Source organism: Capsella rubella, unplaced genomic scaffold, assembly GCF_000375325.1.
Source record: "Capsella rubella cultivar Monte Gargano unplaced genomic scaffold, Caprub1_0 scaffold_7, whole genome shotgun sequence".
Lineage (NCBI taxonomy): Eukaryota > Viridiplantae > Streptophyta > Magnoliopsida > Brassicales > Brassicaceae > Capsella > Capsella rubella.
The window spans coordinates 7,093,797-7,108,310 of NW_006238917.1; the positions used below are offsets into that span (position 1 = coordinate 7,093,797).

General features: G+C 36.5%; 4 protein-coding genes and 1 long non-coding RNA gene across 8 annotated transcripts; 4 read left to right on the plus strand and 1 right to left on the minus strand.

Annotated features, from left to right (window-relative positions):
* The first annotated feature begins 105 nt into the window (after positions 1–105).
* Positions 106–1,535, plus strand: LOC111829691. The gene is made up of 3 exons (XR_002833054.1): positions 106–412; positions 978–1,123; positions 1,254–1,535. It is a non-coding gene; the product is annotated as an uncharacterized LOC111829691 (long non-coding RNA).
* A 1,765-nt stretch (positions 1,536–3,300) lies between these two features.
* LOC17878852 (E3 ubiquitin-protein ligase UPL5) lies at positions 3,301–5,640 on the minus strand. Its single transcript, XM_006285675.2, has 6 exons — positions 5,610–5,640; positions 5,320–5,375; positions 5,066–5,234; positions 4,312–4,968; positions 3,648–4,237; positions 3,301–3,570 (listed from the first exon to the last, which is right to left on the minus strand). The coding sequence occupies exons 1-6, from the start codon at positions 5,638–5,640 to the stop codon at positions 3,301–3,303; spliced, it is 1,773 nt and encodes a 590-aa protein (XP_006285737.2).
* A 3,412-nt stretch (positions 5,641–9,052) lies between these two features.
* On the plus strand, positions 9,053–11,272 carry LOC17877940 (F-box protein At4g22390). 4 transcript variants are annotated; one of them, XM_006283795.2, is made up of 3 exons: positions 9,053–10,371; positions 10,524–10,604; positions 11,031–11,272. In XM_006283795.2, exons 1-2 carry the CDS (start codon positions 9,206–9,208, stop codon positions 10,561–10,563), a joined length of 1,206 nt encoding a protein of 401 aa, XP_006283857.1. In that variant the 5' UTR covers positions 9,053–9,205; the 3' UTR covers positions 10,564–10,604; positions 11,031–11,272. The 4 variants fall into 4 exon arrangements, with proteins under 4 accessions (XP_006283857.1, XP_023634913.1, XP_023634915.1 ...); XM_023779145.1 differs by lacking the exon at positions 11,031–11,272 and having other exon boundaries at positions 10,486–10,575; XM_023779147.1 differs by lacking the exon at positions 11,031–11,272 and having other exon boundaries at positions 9,053–10,386; positions 10,524–10,543.
* A 324-nt stretch (positions 11,273–11,596) lies between these two features.
* LOC17878025 (NHP2-like protein 1) lies at positions 11,597–12,796 on the plus strand. Its single transcript, XM_006284697.2, has 2 exons — positions 11,597–11,884; positions 12,451–12,796. The coding sequence occupies exons 1-2, from the start codon at positions 11,657–11,659 to the stop codon at positions 12,607–12,609; spliced, it is 387 nt and encodes a 128-aa protein (XP_006284759.1). The 5' UTR covers positions 11,597–11,656; the 3' UTR covers positions 12,610–12,796.
* A 294-nt stretch (positions 12,797–13,090) lies between these two features.
* LOC17879856 lies at positions 13,091–14,463 on the plus strand. The gene is made up of 5 exons (XM_006284922.2): positions 13,091–13,637; positions 13,735–13,846; positions 13,983–14,064; positions 14,152–14,203; positions 14,293–14,463. Exons 1-5 carry the CDS (start codon positions 13,095–13,097, stop codon positions 14,443–14,445), a joined length of 942 nt encoding a protein of 313 aa, XP_006284984.2. The 5' UTR covers positions 13,091–13,094; the 3' UTR covers positions 14,446–14,463.
* Positions 14,464–14,514: the final 51 nt, after the last annotated feature.

Below are 14,514 nucleotides of genomic sequence, written 5' to 3' on the forward strand. Positions count from 1 at the left end.
TAAGCCTTATCTTAACTTAACCCAACTTTGTTAAGGTCTCTTACGCTTCAAGTACTAATGTTGAAGCTTATCCAACACCATCATTTAATGGAAAAGGGACAAGGACTTGTGATGCCATGACCTTTTAGTCTTTAGCACATCAAAGACATCTAAAGGCGTCGTTATCTTTTCTTCATCATTCAGCACACGCCAATTTGAAAGTTTTTGTTAAAGAAAAAGGTAAACCGATCTGTGACAGTCTGACAGAGTATCCTGATTCCCTAATTCGGTCTAGCAAACTGGGAAAATTGCTCAGTCTCTACTCTCTAGCCACCATGGATGCCACCACAATGGCTCTCAAGACCTAGTTCTAGTTCTTTCTTGATTGCAACCGGGAAGATCATATATTATGCTATATAAAAACTGCTTCAAGGTAGGTACATAACCCTTTTAATAACAGCGATCACGTCTAGCATACTTTTTTCACTTGAATTAAAATCAGGGTACTGTTTTTAATTTTCTAAAGGAATTGATTAATAATACCTAAGTTCAATGCGAAGCCGTATTAATGTTCGCAGTTGGCTTTATGACATGGCACGGTTTGGTCAAAAAGTACATCACAAGAGTTCAAAAGTACATTATTTGTTGTTTTCACCTCTTTTTGTATCATCAAAATTCTGAACTGCTATTAAAATTTAGGTTTGTTGATTAGCCGGTTAATTTTGAGGTAATTAGTTTGTGTCTTTTTTGGTCCGAGTAGTAGGTATGTGGGTTTGTAAAATTCATCATGTCCATGAATAGAAGTTAAACTAAAATAAAAGAAGTTGATCAAATTACTAAATCGAATAGAAAAAATTATTTGGGTTTCCGTAGACATAAAGCATTGTCCTATACTCCCACTTGGAAGAGAGAAGATTAAATATTACAAAGAAATAATAAAGGATTGGAACAAAGTCAAAACTAAATTAGAGAAGTAAAACGAACCTTTATTTCAATAGTAGGAAAAGGAAGATTATGTGAAGGAAAGCATACGAGGATGTACAATACAATAAGGAACTGCAACAAAGCCAAAGCAAAATGAGAGAGACGTTAACCAAGTGATATATTCTGATGTTGCACTCATTGCTATACCGAGAGAAACAAGGTTCACTACTTTTAGAAAAATCTTAATGAATTGACTATTTAAATCCTTTTTAATAACCAACCAGCGTTGACGCGGAGCATACCTTTTCACTTGAATTATAAAATCAGGGTAATGTTTTATTTTTCTACAGGAATTAATTACTAATGCAGGAACGCCCATGTTCAATACGACGGCGTATCGCACTCGGTTTTATGACATGGCACAGTTTGGTAAAAAAGTACAGTACAAGAGTACAACCGAACTAAAGTGTTTTGAAGGGGACATAATAAGTGCCACCTCTAGATATCCTATGTATAAGTACAACTAAAAGTGTTTTGTTTTCTTTTTATTTTAATTTTAGGACACTGATATCACCCACCTCTCTAGCTATCCTATGTACAGCTCAACCGAACTGGAAAACACTTGTTGTTTCTCCCTTTTCCTTGTTTTTTTTTTTTTTTTTTTTCAAATTTGGAAAAGTTTGATACATTATTAAAATCAATTATTTAATTTAATAATATGAGTGATATTGTGAGGTTAAATTATGGAACAATCAGTTAACAAGGTGAGTATTTCTCTTGCCGAAAAAAAAACAAGGTGAGTATTTTCCGAATTAATGTACATAGAAATACATTTAATGGATTTCCTTATAATTTTTTAAAAATCTTTTTACTAGTTAAAAAGCTAACTAATCGATTTAGTCATGAATTTTATATGAGTAAACCGACTGCTTGGATTCGGTTCCAGTGCAGTTTAGACATAACCAGGTCTCACAGAAATCTGAACATGTCTTTTGCAAAATTGTCATCGCTTAATATGTTGCAATAGATTGACAGCCGCTAAAGCAAATTTGACATGTTTCGCTTCCGTCGAGCATTTTCAGTTTTTGATATAGGATTGTAATATTTATTTTTCTTTTTTGAACAAACAAAGCACTGTAATTTACCTTGTAGTTATAGATATTTTATCTTGTAATCATTCACATAATCAAAATTTGAGCAAACCAGTAACGGTTCATTTAGAAGCGTTTTAGCTGAGCTCCAACTGTCCTTGGTAATTAGTTCAATGTCACTTGTCACTAGTTACTACTGACTGTTTTGGAGATAAATCACTTTTGGCAGAGGAATGCTGACTAAGACTTAGACCATGTTAGTTCAACTTTTGTATTATCTGAGCCACTTGCTGAGTTCTTTGGCGCTGGTGAGATGGAGATGACAGAAGAAGGTTATTATCCGCCGTGTTTAGGATCGCATCATACTCAACTGTTCCAGATCTCCTTGTGGGTGTTGAAAATACTCTGGTTGCTCCTTTATTGCTTCCCAAAAATTTTCCTTTTCCTGTTTGTTGCTAATCTAAGAGCTTCATTTGTTAGATTACTCTATAAAGATCATTTACTTGGAGATGGGAACGGTTGGTGTTCAGATTCTACTAATTCACAACATCTTCCTCTATAACTCTGCCTTTGAGCTTTCTCACTTTCTTGGTTAATCCTCCTCTTTAGTCACTGCTAGTGTTATGTTTCTCATGAAGCAACGAATGATGCAAATGGGTGGAGTTAGTTTCGATGCATCAAAGGTAAATATAACATATTACCATCTCGACCGTGCATCATTCCATCCTTCTTTCATTTCCTCTGAATTTTGCTATTTCGATCTTGGTCCTAGCCTGTTCTTTGTATCGTTGCATTTGCAAATTTTCCTCAGACCCTTAAGTTCAGTCCAAGGAAGGATGGTCTCTACCCCGATTCAATAGCACCAAGCAGAATCCGTTTTGAGACAACTTGTGTGGTAAAGACGGCAATATGAAAGCAAAGCTTGTTCCTATTCTTTTGTTGCTGCTGGTAGCTTAGATTTTTCTGTGTTTTATTTGCTGTCTAGGATTTTTGCCATACAACTGTTACCTCTACTAAATCTTCTTCAGTAACAATGTTTGTACCTAGATTGTCTGCTCATGATCCCATACATGAGCATTCTGCATTTTTTAATAAAAACTAGAGAAGATGACTTTCCCAGTCTTCTCTTATTACTTAACCTTGAGGCTCTGCTCTCTCTGTTCTTGCATTATATTTCATTTGCCACGTTGAGAAATAGAACAAAATCATAAAGAACACTTCGGAAAGAAAAGAAACTTTTTAGAAGAATCACCCTATGATTGTTGTTACAATTAACAGAGACTTCTAATTGATCAACTACACTTAATTAAGCTATACCAAAACCAGTACTAATCCAGTTTTCCGTGACGTAAATGAGCTGATTTTTCATAACGTCGAATCCACTGTAAACCCGAAGCTGTAGTTGTGAAGAGCAGGTTTGAGCCATGGGGAGAGGACGATTTCTATCATGGTCGAAGTTTCTACTGATTGTAAGCTTCTCCGGGAAATCTTTAAAGCCTCCCATTGGCAAATACTTATATGCTGTCCAGAAGAAAAGGAGTTTGCGCCTCGTCTCTTGGTCCATTTCATTAACAATCTAAAGAGAATATTGTTATAATACCGACAATTACAATTACTAAACATAAGCTACATGAAGACAAGACAATTACGTACCTGCCAAAACCATTTGATGGTGGCGTCGGTTTCTTTAAAATTCACGTAGGCCGTGTGAGACTTCCACTCATCAACACATATAGCAATCTGCTCTTTACCACGGAGTAGACAGTCAATGTCTTCGGGGTTCAGTGTGTTGAAGAAAACATCGTGTGGAACGGAGATCATCTCTTCAAAACCTTGGATAAACTGTGACACTTGATCTTTTATAAGTGTCACATAGCGATTCTCTATTCTCATATTGATGTAACTCTCCCGGTTATCATAGGTAACTGCTAAATCTGTACCTTGTTCGCATAGAGGAATTTCTAGTTTCTTTTTCAGATTGTCCTCAATCTCTACAGAAAAAGTTAGACCAAGATCGGCTTTGTCGAACTCTTCTCGACTCAACTGTAAAATCTGCAAGCAACTGTTATACTCAGCCTCATCAGTGCGTCTGATGTCTTCTAACGAGACTCTTTTCCCTGCTAGCTGGAGATAGAAAACATGGTCGAGGAGAACACCTACTTGGACATCATTCTTCAACGCCAAAGCAATGAATCTACCCGCGAACTGGAAGTATTTGAGGAGGTTCTCGTCGTGATAGGATGCTGCAGCAAGAAACAAACTTATTTACCTAGAAATTCACCTAAAAGAATTCAAAAGCATCGACAATTAGCCAAACCTGTATCCGGAGTGAACCTTCTGTCATCATCAGTGGAGTGAACGAACAACTTTCTTCCCGGCTCAAAAAGCTTTTCGCAGACCAAGTAAAACCATTCACGAAGGACGCCTTCACCCACTGCTGTTTCTTCCTCAAAATAAACAGAGAGGTCACCGTGAAGTAGTGAAGTAGGGCTTGCATTGGCCATTTGCTCCAATGATTCAGTCAACAAATTTGGCCGATCAAGGATGATATAGAGCGTCTCAGACTCTTCACGGCGAAACATCATACTGGCAAAATGGTGTCTTACTTGGAAGTTTGTATAGTCTCTCTGCCTAAACACCCAGTTTCGATCCTGCAGACTTGAAAAAGCAGCTACAAGGGAGCAGAATGCACTGAGCCTAACTTTTACGATTTCCCGGGTTTGTTCCATCACATCTTGGTCTGATTCCGAGATGGCAAAAAGCATCTGTACGTGTGAGAAATACGGAGACCAAGTGGCCGGCATATGTTCAAGAAATGAGAATCCATCTAACTCAGCCATCATTCTAGCAATGATATCAAGACTGATCCTTGTTGTAAACAACAGATCTGTGATGATATCCTCTCCACCGTAAGTCATGTAGAGGAACCCATCTTCATCTTTGTGTTCTTCGTCGATTTCAGACATCAGTGCATCTGTTAAGAAACAAAAAAAGAGAGACAAGCAGAGCCAGGTTAGCAGAAAGGAATGAAACTTTTGTTCTTGAATGGTGTTAGAGAGTTAACCCCTTACCAGCTGGAGGCAATGTGTTATTGACAAAGACAAAGATGGCTTTCTCCGAGTCAAGGTTAAGGTTTTCGCGAATTTTTTGTTTAAGAACGCCTAGAGTAAGATTTGGTGACAGACGTTGCCTATGCCTAAGTTTAGGAACATGACTGTGCACATACTTTTCCATTATCACCTACGATAAGATTTCCATATTAAAACACAGTGCTTAACCATATTTAGTTAACTAAACCAACTAAGGAAAGGATCAGCGAGCATACGGGGATATCGCCAGGGTACTTCTTTCTGACGCGAGTAGCTTCACTCGTCCTTGCCTCTGATTACCGAAACAAAATAAACAGAGAGATTTCAGAGGATTCTGAAAAAGGCAACTTGTTAAATCAAAACCCTAATTTCTAAGAGCGTAGCGATACTATGCATCCAGAATAAGAAAACTCGACAAGTTTAACCAAACAAAAAAGAAAACTCAACTAGATAAAGAATCTGCCCTTGATTGAACTGAAAAACGTAAAAACTATAGTTTATCGATATAGGGTTTAAGGTAACCAACCAATAGATTTGGAAACCTTGAACGAAGCCATGTTTATGGATATCGATTCTCCTCTGCCGGTACCGTTGCGATAAGTCCGTTCTTGCTTCTAAGTTCTCAAATTTATACTTCCTTGTAAAGGAAGATATTTGTTTGATTGGTCCATTAAAACACTAAATACGATATGATAATTAGGCATGTCAATTAGGGCTAAAGCCCGCGGGCTAGTTTGGCCCAGCCCTAAAAAACATCGGGTTCGTACTTAAAAATATATGTGCAGAAAAAACCGGGTCTTTTGTGCTAAGCCCATTCGATTTAAAGGGTTTTTTGGGCTTAACCCGGTCGGGTTCGGGCCGGCCCGAAAAGCCCTTAAACAAATATATTTTAGTTTTTTTTAATATTTTAGTTTGATTAGATGATTTGATTAATGAATTAGTTTTCATATTTACTTACTAGCCTTACTTAATACTTTTAAAATCTTTATCAATAATATTTTATATTATTTATATATGTTAAAACTAAACAAAGCTAAAACTAAATATATATATATATATATATAAGTATCTTGATTTTGAAATCATTGAAATATGTATTATATTTTGACTCTATCATCTACTTTAAAGCATTTTAGTTCCATGTTTTATTGGGTTAAAGTGTAAATAATATATTTGGTTTTCATTTTTTTCTCTTAAATAAAGTTAGTTTTATTGGATATTGATATGTTATTTAAAATTTGATGCATTGTTTTTATAATAGACCTTTAAATATTGTTTTTGAAAAACTATTATAAACTTATAAATTTTTTTTTTATCGGTAAATAAAGCCCAAAAAACCCCGAAAAGCCCTGTAGCCCTGCTAGGGCCGGACCGGGCTTTGAAACATAGGCTCGGAAATTTTTCGGGCCGGGCCGGGCCTGGCTCATATATATGAAGATTTTATGTGTTTTGGGCCGGGCCGGGCCGGGCTAGCCCGATTGACATGCGTAATGAAGATTAACTCATTAAGCATATTTATTTTATACCAATGAAGATGATATTTAGTAATAATGTTTTAACTAATACTTAGGAGTCAGAGAAGATCGCATGAGCTAGATACGAAGTAACAGAGAATTCCAATGAGAACCATCACGACGAAGAGAGGGATCAAAACCCAATCCGTGATCGCTGTGTCGAGAACTAGGGCCCTGTTCGTTTGGTCATCTAGATGCAGTTGCCAAATGCACTTATCAGTTTTTGTTCGTTTTTATCAAATTAAGAAACGCGTCTAGATGCGATATCTGGTTGCAAAATAAAACTCATCCAAAAAAACTACATATTTTGGATGAGTTTGAAAGTTGAGTTTGGACGCACCAAAGTGCGTCTCAATTTACAAAAGTCTAAAATACCCTTATTTAGCTATAACTATAATTATTTTTTATTAACTTTTTTTCTTTTGTAAAATTCTTAAAATAATGATTTCTAATACAAATAACACAAACCACAAAAATCTCAATTTCCTACCAAAATCGCAAAATCTCATTTTCCCGCCAAAACTACAAAATCTTGTTTTCTTACCAAAATCGCAAAATCTCATTTTCCCGCAAAAACCGTAAAATCTCGATTTCCCGCCAAAACCGTAAAATCTCGTTTTCCCGCCAAAACCTTAAAATCTCATTTTCTGGCCAAAACCGTAAAATCTCGATTTCCCGCCAAAACCGTAAAATCTCATTTTCCCGCCAAAACCGTAAAATCTTGTTTTCCCGCCAAAACCGTAAAATTTCGATTTCCCACCAAAACCGTAAAATCATGTTTTCCCGCCAAAATCGTAAAATCTCGTTTTCCCGCCAAAATCGTAAAATCTTATTTTTCCGCCAAAACCGTAAAATTATGATTTTCCGCCAAAACCAAAAAACTTTTTAAAGTTCATTTTTTTTTGTTTATTTTTATATTATAAAATTAGTTTTATTTATAAATATTTATTAAAATTTAATATGATAATTATATTGTTATAAACATAATTAGAACTATTAAAACATGTTCAACACAAAACAAAGGGCATTTTGGTCATTTGGCATGTATTGTATCCAGATGCACATACCAAAATACAAAACAAACATAAATACACCCAAATACAATTTCTGAACACATGACCCAAAAACTGAAACGAACATCATTTGGATACTGCGTTCAGATACCGCGTTTAGATACTGTATCTTGATAACTCATCCAGTTCACCAAACGAACAGCCTTTAGATCTTCTGCCATTGATAAGTCTCTTCTTCAACCTCCTCTTTCTCGATTGATTCAAATTATCTTTACTTCGTCTTTTTAGCTCAATCCGGTGTAGAAATTACAATAAGTGAGGGAGTCGAGACTAACCAAATTGGAACTTAAACCAAACAGTCTGAATATAATAATCCCTGTTCGTTTGGTCATCTAAACGCAGTTGCCAGATGCACTTATCAGTTTTTGTTCATTTTTATAAAATTAAGAAACGCATTTAGATGCAATATCTGGATGTAAAATAAAACTCATCCAGAAAAACTGGATATTTTGGATGAGTTTGAAAGATGAGTTTGGACGCACCAAAGTGCGTCTCAAATTACAAAAGTCTAAAATACCCTCATTTAATTCTAATTTTAATTATTTTTTATTAAATATTATTTTTTGTAAAATTCTTAAAATAATGGTTTTTAATAAAAATAAAAAAACCGCAAAATCTTATTTTTCCGCCAAAACTACAAAATCTTATTTTCCTACCAAAATCGCAAAAAAAGAACGACTTCTTGCTAAAATCATAAAATTTTGCTTTCCCGCCAAAACTGTAAAATCTCGTTTTCCCGCCAAAACCGTAAAATCTTTTTTTCCGCCAAAACCCGTAAAATCTCAATTTCCTGCCAAAACCGTAAAATCTCAATTTCCCGCCAAAACCATAAAATCTTGTTTTCACGCCAAAACCGTAAAATCTTATTTTCCCGCCAAAACCGTAAAATCTTATTTTCCCGCCAAAATCGTAAAATATTGATTTTCCGCCAAAATCGTAAAATTATAATTTCCCGCCAAAACGAAAGAAGCTTTCTAAAGTTCAATTTTGTTTGTTTATTTTAATATTATAAAAGTTTTTTTATTTATAAATATTGATTAAAATTTAATATGATAATTATATTGTTATAAACATAATTAGAACTATTAAAACATGTTCAACACAAAACATAGGGCATTTTAGTCATTTGTCATGTATTGTATCGAGATGCAAATACTAAAATACAAAACGAACATAATTATATCCAAATACAATTTCTGAACGCATGACCCAAAAACTGAAACGAACATCATTTGGATAGTGCGTTCAGATACCGCGTTCAGATACCGCGTTCAGATACTTTATCTTGATAACTCATCCAGCTTACCAAACGAACAGCCCCTAAGACCAAACTGAACTGGCATCATTTCGGTTCGGATCCATTTTCACCCACCCGAATCAATCGAAACCCGAAAACTTGACCCGAATTATGCACAACACTCTCTCAGAAGTACTTTGAAATGAATCTTCTCCTCTCGACTCGAAATAATCATTTCGCTCAAATCCTTTGAGAAACCCTAATTTCTCTCGCTGTCAAAGTTCTCCGGGGAACAAAAATGGCGGAATGTCCGATGGATATCATCAACGATTTGTTCCTGCGTCTCTCAGCAGCTACGCTTGTACGTTGTCGCGTCCTCTCGAAGCCATGCTTCTCTCTGATCGACAGTTCTGACTTCGTCTCATCTCACCTCAGTCGCAGACTCGAAACGGGAGACCATCTCATGATCTTACTCCGAGGACCTCGCATTCTTCGTACGGTGGAGCTAGACGCGCCGGAGAACGTCTCAGACATCGACCACCCTTTGCAAGCCGGAGGTTTTACAGAGATTTTTGGTTCTTTTAACGGTGTCGTCGGGTTATGCAACTCTCCCCTTGACATGGCTCTGTTCAATCCGTCAACCAGGAAGATTCACCGGTTACCGATTGAGCCGCTTGATTTCCCAGAACGTCACATCACTCGTGAGTATGTGTTTTACGGTCTGGGTTACGACTCTGTCAACGAGGACTTCAAAGTTGTGCGGATGCTTCAGTCTAAGCTTAAAGGAGGCAAAGAAAATTTTGGTTACCGTGTTGAGATCAAAGTTTTCAGCTTGAAGAAGAATTCGTGGAAGAGAGTCCATCTTCTCTTTGAGTTTATGGGTCTCTTCATCTATTTCTATTACCATCTGTTGCCTCGCCGTGGATTTGGTGTTCTAGCGAACAACCATCTTCACTGGATTTTGCCTCGAAGGCAAGGACTCATCGCCTTTAACACCATAATCAGAATTGATCTTGCTGCTGATGAACTCGGAGTCCTCAGTTTCCCACGGGAACTTTACACTGCAGATAATATGGATATAGGTGTGCTAGATGGCTGCGTTTGTTTGATGGGTTACGACGAGATTAGCCATGTTGATGTTTGGATATTGAGGGAATATGAAAATATAAGATCTTGGACTAAGCTGTTTAGGGTGCTGAAACCAGAGTGTGTGGAATCTTTTGATTTCGTGAGACCTCTGCTCTATTCCAAGGATAGGAGCAAGATTCTGCTGGAGATTAACGATGCTAAGAATCTCATGTGGTTTGATTTGGAAACTAAGAGTCTTACAGCTGTTGGAATAGAGTGTGATAGTTCATTCACCGCAGACATCCTCGTGAGTAGCCTTGTTTTGGGATGTAAAGGAGATCCTACTGAAGCTCAGCGTAGGAAAGATCAAATGATGCAGAAAAGTAACAAAAGGGGGTATGCTCCTCTCTAGTCAGTGTTTTCTTACTCGTTTTGTTTCCTTGATAGAATTGTATAAATGATAAGAAGGGAAATCTGAGTCTTAGGTATCTTCATTCTTTGATATGTTAGGGTTGCAAATCGTTAAACATCTTATGTTACAATCTCAGGGGTGGGTTTCTGTCCAAGGGATTCAAGCTGAAGTTATGAGGAAAGCAGGGGAAACTTCTGAGCCCAAACATTAGATCAAGGTAAGTGTAATGAATCTACTGATAATATGATATGAGTATTTCCCTCAATTCGGCACTCTCTCTTCTTCTCTTTTCGATGTGAGATTTCTAATCTTATCATAGATACATTATTTGATGTCTTCCGAGGTGGAACTTGTGTCAACAGTCATAACGTAATCCTAAATAGTTTAGGAGCTTCTTCTAAAATCTTACTATTTCAAGTGCAAGTGTAATGAATCTAAAGATCTTAATATATCACTCAAGCTGGCAATCTTCTTTTCCTTTCCATGTGAGGTTTACATCATTGGCTGTCTTAGGAAGTGGAACTTGAGTCAGCGTTATAGTTTATGATAAATAATTTAGGAGATTCATCTAAGATCTTACTATATTTCAAGTGTTTGATTATGAAACATGTAGATGCAATCTTGATATGTGTTTGATTTTCAGGTGCAGTAGCAGTAACAGTAGCAGTAGTAGTAGCAGTCGCAGGGTGAAAGGAAATGGCAAAATCCTAAACCCATATATGGACATCGTAATAATTTCGCTTAACATGTGTACGTAGTGGGTCGTAAAGGGAAGATAGTGTTCTTATGTAATTGACTGGAATCTATATGTGAAACTCTTTTCAGTTGTCTGTTGCAGTTTGATAAACTCTCAATCTTAATCAAAAGTACATCTGGTTGCAAATATTGTTATTGAAGAGGATTTACATAATGTTTTGAACAACATCGTAGTCTCTACCGCACAAGTTTTCTCAAGTTTTCTCCATTCATGTTGTCATGTTGAATAATTTTGAAATCATCCTTCTCTGCACTCAGCTCTGGGCAGAATCATTCAAAGAACTCTGTCTAAACGTATTTAGAACAGAAATACAATTAACCGAACTAAACCGAAATTATTGAATAAGACAGAAATAACCGACAATAAAGATCCGTTTCGGGCCCATTATCACCAACCCGACCCGAATCATGTTTCTATATATACCTTTTTTTTTGTGGGTAAAATATATTTCTAAACATTGTCAAATCCTTCAAAACCCTAATTTCTTACTCTGAGCTGATTTGAGAACGAAGATGACGGGAGAGGCAGTGAACCCTAAGGCGTATCCATTAGCAGATGCTCAGCTGTCGATAACGATACTTGATCTTGTTCAACAAGCTACAAACTACAAGCAGCTCAAGAAGGGAGCTAATGAAGCTACCAAGACATTGAACCGTGGGATCTCTGAGTTCGTTGTTATGGCTGCTGATGCTGAGCCCCTCGAGATTCTTCTTCATCTTCCTTTGCTTGCTGAAGATAAGGTTATCAATCTCTTTCTCTTTCTCTCTCTCTCTCTCGTTGAGTTTGTTGCAATTTGATTTCAATTAGCATTATTTGAAACAGTCTTTTGCGTGAAAGAGCTTCTTGATGCATCTCCTGTAGAGCTATACAGCTTTTTGCTTGAAAGTTTCGAGATTGTGAATCGTTAAGCTATTGTTTGTCAGATTGTTGATGATTGTGTTAGATATCTCAAGATTCTTAGATGCATAATAAGCCAATCTTAGATGCATTTTGCTTTCTGCAATTTTCTCTGTTTAGTTTAGTTTGGTCCTCACATGGTATCTATATTTAGTTATTGTGGTATGCTTCAAATTTACTCTTGGGGAAGAAATAATTGGTTATATCTATAGTTTATATTTAAAAAGGGTAGCTTCGATTTCACTCTTGAGGTAGACATGATTCATCATAGCTGTAGGTTAACCTAGCTTATGTATTGTAGCTTTGAGTACATTCATGAGGAAGACATGATTCATCATTGCTATACATCATGCCATCATTATGTGGTCTGACTTTGAACTAACTCTTCTTTCTCTCTATCTGAGTGCAGAATGTGCCATATGTGTTTGTACCTTCGAAACAAGCATTGGGAAGAGCATGCGGAGTAACAAGACCTGTCATCGCTTGTTCAGTGACATCGAACGAGGGAAGCCAGTTGAAATCGCAGATTCAGCATCTCAAGGATGCTATTGAGAAGCTACTGATCTAAGGATTTGTGCTCGGTATGAAGAGTCTTTAAGCAAAGCAATTTGGAATGGCTCTGACTGAAGTTAGTTTCTGCAATTTACCTATTTGAAGATTGTATTGTGAGCGATATTATATAACTACTAGTGCGAATGCGAATTAATGTATGTGGAACATCACTCATCTATGCAATTGAGTTTTTTGAAACATCATGCCAGATTTAAGAAATCATAACCGATCATGAGCTCTTCATTGATTCATTAACTGTCCATTAATTACACTAACGATCTACTTAAAGACCAGTTATGCATATTTGATAATTATTCTTAGCTTCACTCAGTCGCTAGTTTCTACTGTTTCACCGCTTTGCTTTGTCCACACACTAACACATTCTTTATTCGTCTTGTCCATACTTTGCTTAATACAAAATGAAATATTTGTTCTTCACAAAGCTTTTTATAAAGTATTGTAATATTGTGTGATCAGCAAAACCAATCCATTTTACAAGCAATGGCGTCCTCATATATGTCTATTACAGAGACGGTGGTTTCGTCTAGACTATGTTCAGGGATAAATAGCTTTAGCTCATGTTCAATATACACGAAGAATTCTCGTTTGTTACCAGCAATATGGAAGGGTTCTATCAATCTGAGTTTTCATCTGAATCTGTCAAACTCGAATCAAAACACTTTGAAGCATTACACAAGGGTAAGAAAATCAGAATCAGATTGGCAAGAGAGCAAAGATGAAGAAGAGAAATCAAATCAGGAAGAGAGCGAAGATGAAGAGAAATCTGATTGGGAGGAGAACAAAGACGAAGAGAACGACAACAAGAAGGAAGAACATGGAGAAGAGGAGACAGTTCTAAAACTATTCATTGATATCAAGGACAGGAACATTAAGGAGGAAGACAATCAGGCGGAAGAGACGGTTCTAAAACTATACACCGATATCAAAGACCGAAACATGGATGGAATTTCAGAAGTTATTGGAGATGAATGCCAATTCTTTTCCAACTTTTTATCCAAGTATCGACTCTTACAAGGCAAGAAGGTACACATGTTGTATTGGTAACTCAATAACTTTTCTTTTACAAATCTTTGTTTTCGAAATCCATGTGTTATAAGGTAATATGGTTTTTCAAATGCAGCAAGTAATGGCTTTCTTCTACTGGTTGATCATGAAGCTGGGAAAAGATATAAAGATTATTGTTAGACCAACGTTCAAAGATGGCATGACCGTTGGAGTTCAATGGCAACTTGGTTAGTCTTCTTTAGTCCCAAAATCCTAATCCGATTAACTAATAAGTAAAAACCTTACATGCAAACTGATCCCAAAACCAAACAAAACTTCGATTGGAATGATTGTTTCTCACGATGGCTTACCGATAATGTGCAGAATATGATAAGTCACACATCCAATTGGGGAAGGGATTCAGTTTCCACTGTTGCCATATGTATCAGGGAAAGCTATTGATAAAGTCAGTATTTGTTCCAGCCTAAATTCACTTCATACAGATTATATTATAACCAGTAATGAAGACCATATTTAAACCAAAACAATGCAGGAACGTGGAGATGTTCATGGAGCCAATTTTCAACATAGAACCTCTAAGACTAGTGAGTCTGATCAATCAGATTAATCATGCCATGTTCATAAGATTTAAGTAACTTAGTTAATGTAATATATTATTTTTCTTCTGATGCAGAGAACAATGGCACTTGCAGTTAGCTTAGCTGAGAAGATAATCACTTTCTTGAGACCAGCAGAAAACACAAGGAAACAGGCAATGACATTCCTACTACTTGCTCTTCTGCTGCTTGCTGCAGCAGCTTTCTACTTCACACGACTGAGATTCTGATACAAACACAGCATAACATGGAAGGTAGCAGGAATAAAACCATAGAACATAAGACTATTTCTATCAGTA

Coding starts and splice junctions, on each gene's coding strand:
- LOC17877940 (XM_006283795.2), top strand. CDS start 9,206: ATGGCGGAATGTCCGATGGATATCATCAACGATTTGTTCCTGCGTCTC. Junction 10,372..10,523: donor CAGAAAAGTAACAAAAGGGG/GTATGCTCCTCT, acceptor TTACAATCTCAG/GGGTGGGTTTCTGTCCAAGG.
- LOC17879856 (XM_006284922.2), top strand. CDS start 13,095: ATGGCGTCCTCATATATGTCTATTACAGAGACGGTGGTTTCGTCTAGA. Junction 13,847..13,982: donor TGGAGTTCAATGGCAACTTG/GTTAGTCTTCTT, acceptor GATAATGTGCAG/AATATGATAAGTCACACATC. Junction 14,065..14,151: donor CAGGGAAAGCTATTGATAAA/GTCAGTATTTGT, acceptor AAAACAATGCAG/GAACGTGGAGATGTTCATGG.
- LOC17878025 (XM_006284697.2), top strand. CDS start 11,657: ATGACGGGAGAGGCAGTGAACCCTAAGGCGTATCCATTAGCAGATGCT. Junction 11,885..12,450: donor CTTTGCTTGCTGAAGATAAG/GTTATCAATCTC, acceptor ATCTGAGTGCAG/AATGTGCCATATGTGTTTGT.
- LOC17878852 (XM_006285675.2), bottom strand. CDS start 5,640: ATGGCTTCGTTCAAGGTTTCCAAATCTATTG. Junction 5,376..5,609: donor CAAGGTTTCCAAATCTATTG/GTTGGTTACCTT, acceptor TTCGGTAATCAG/AGGCAAGGACGAGTGAAGCT. Junction 3,571..3,647: donor CCATCAAATGGTTTTGGCAG/GTACGTAATTGT, acceptor TATTCTCTTTAG/ATTGTTAATGAAATGGACCA.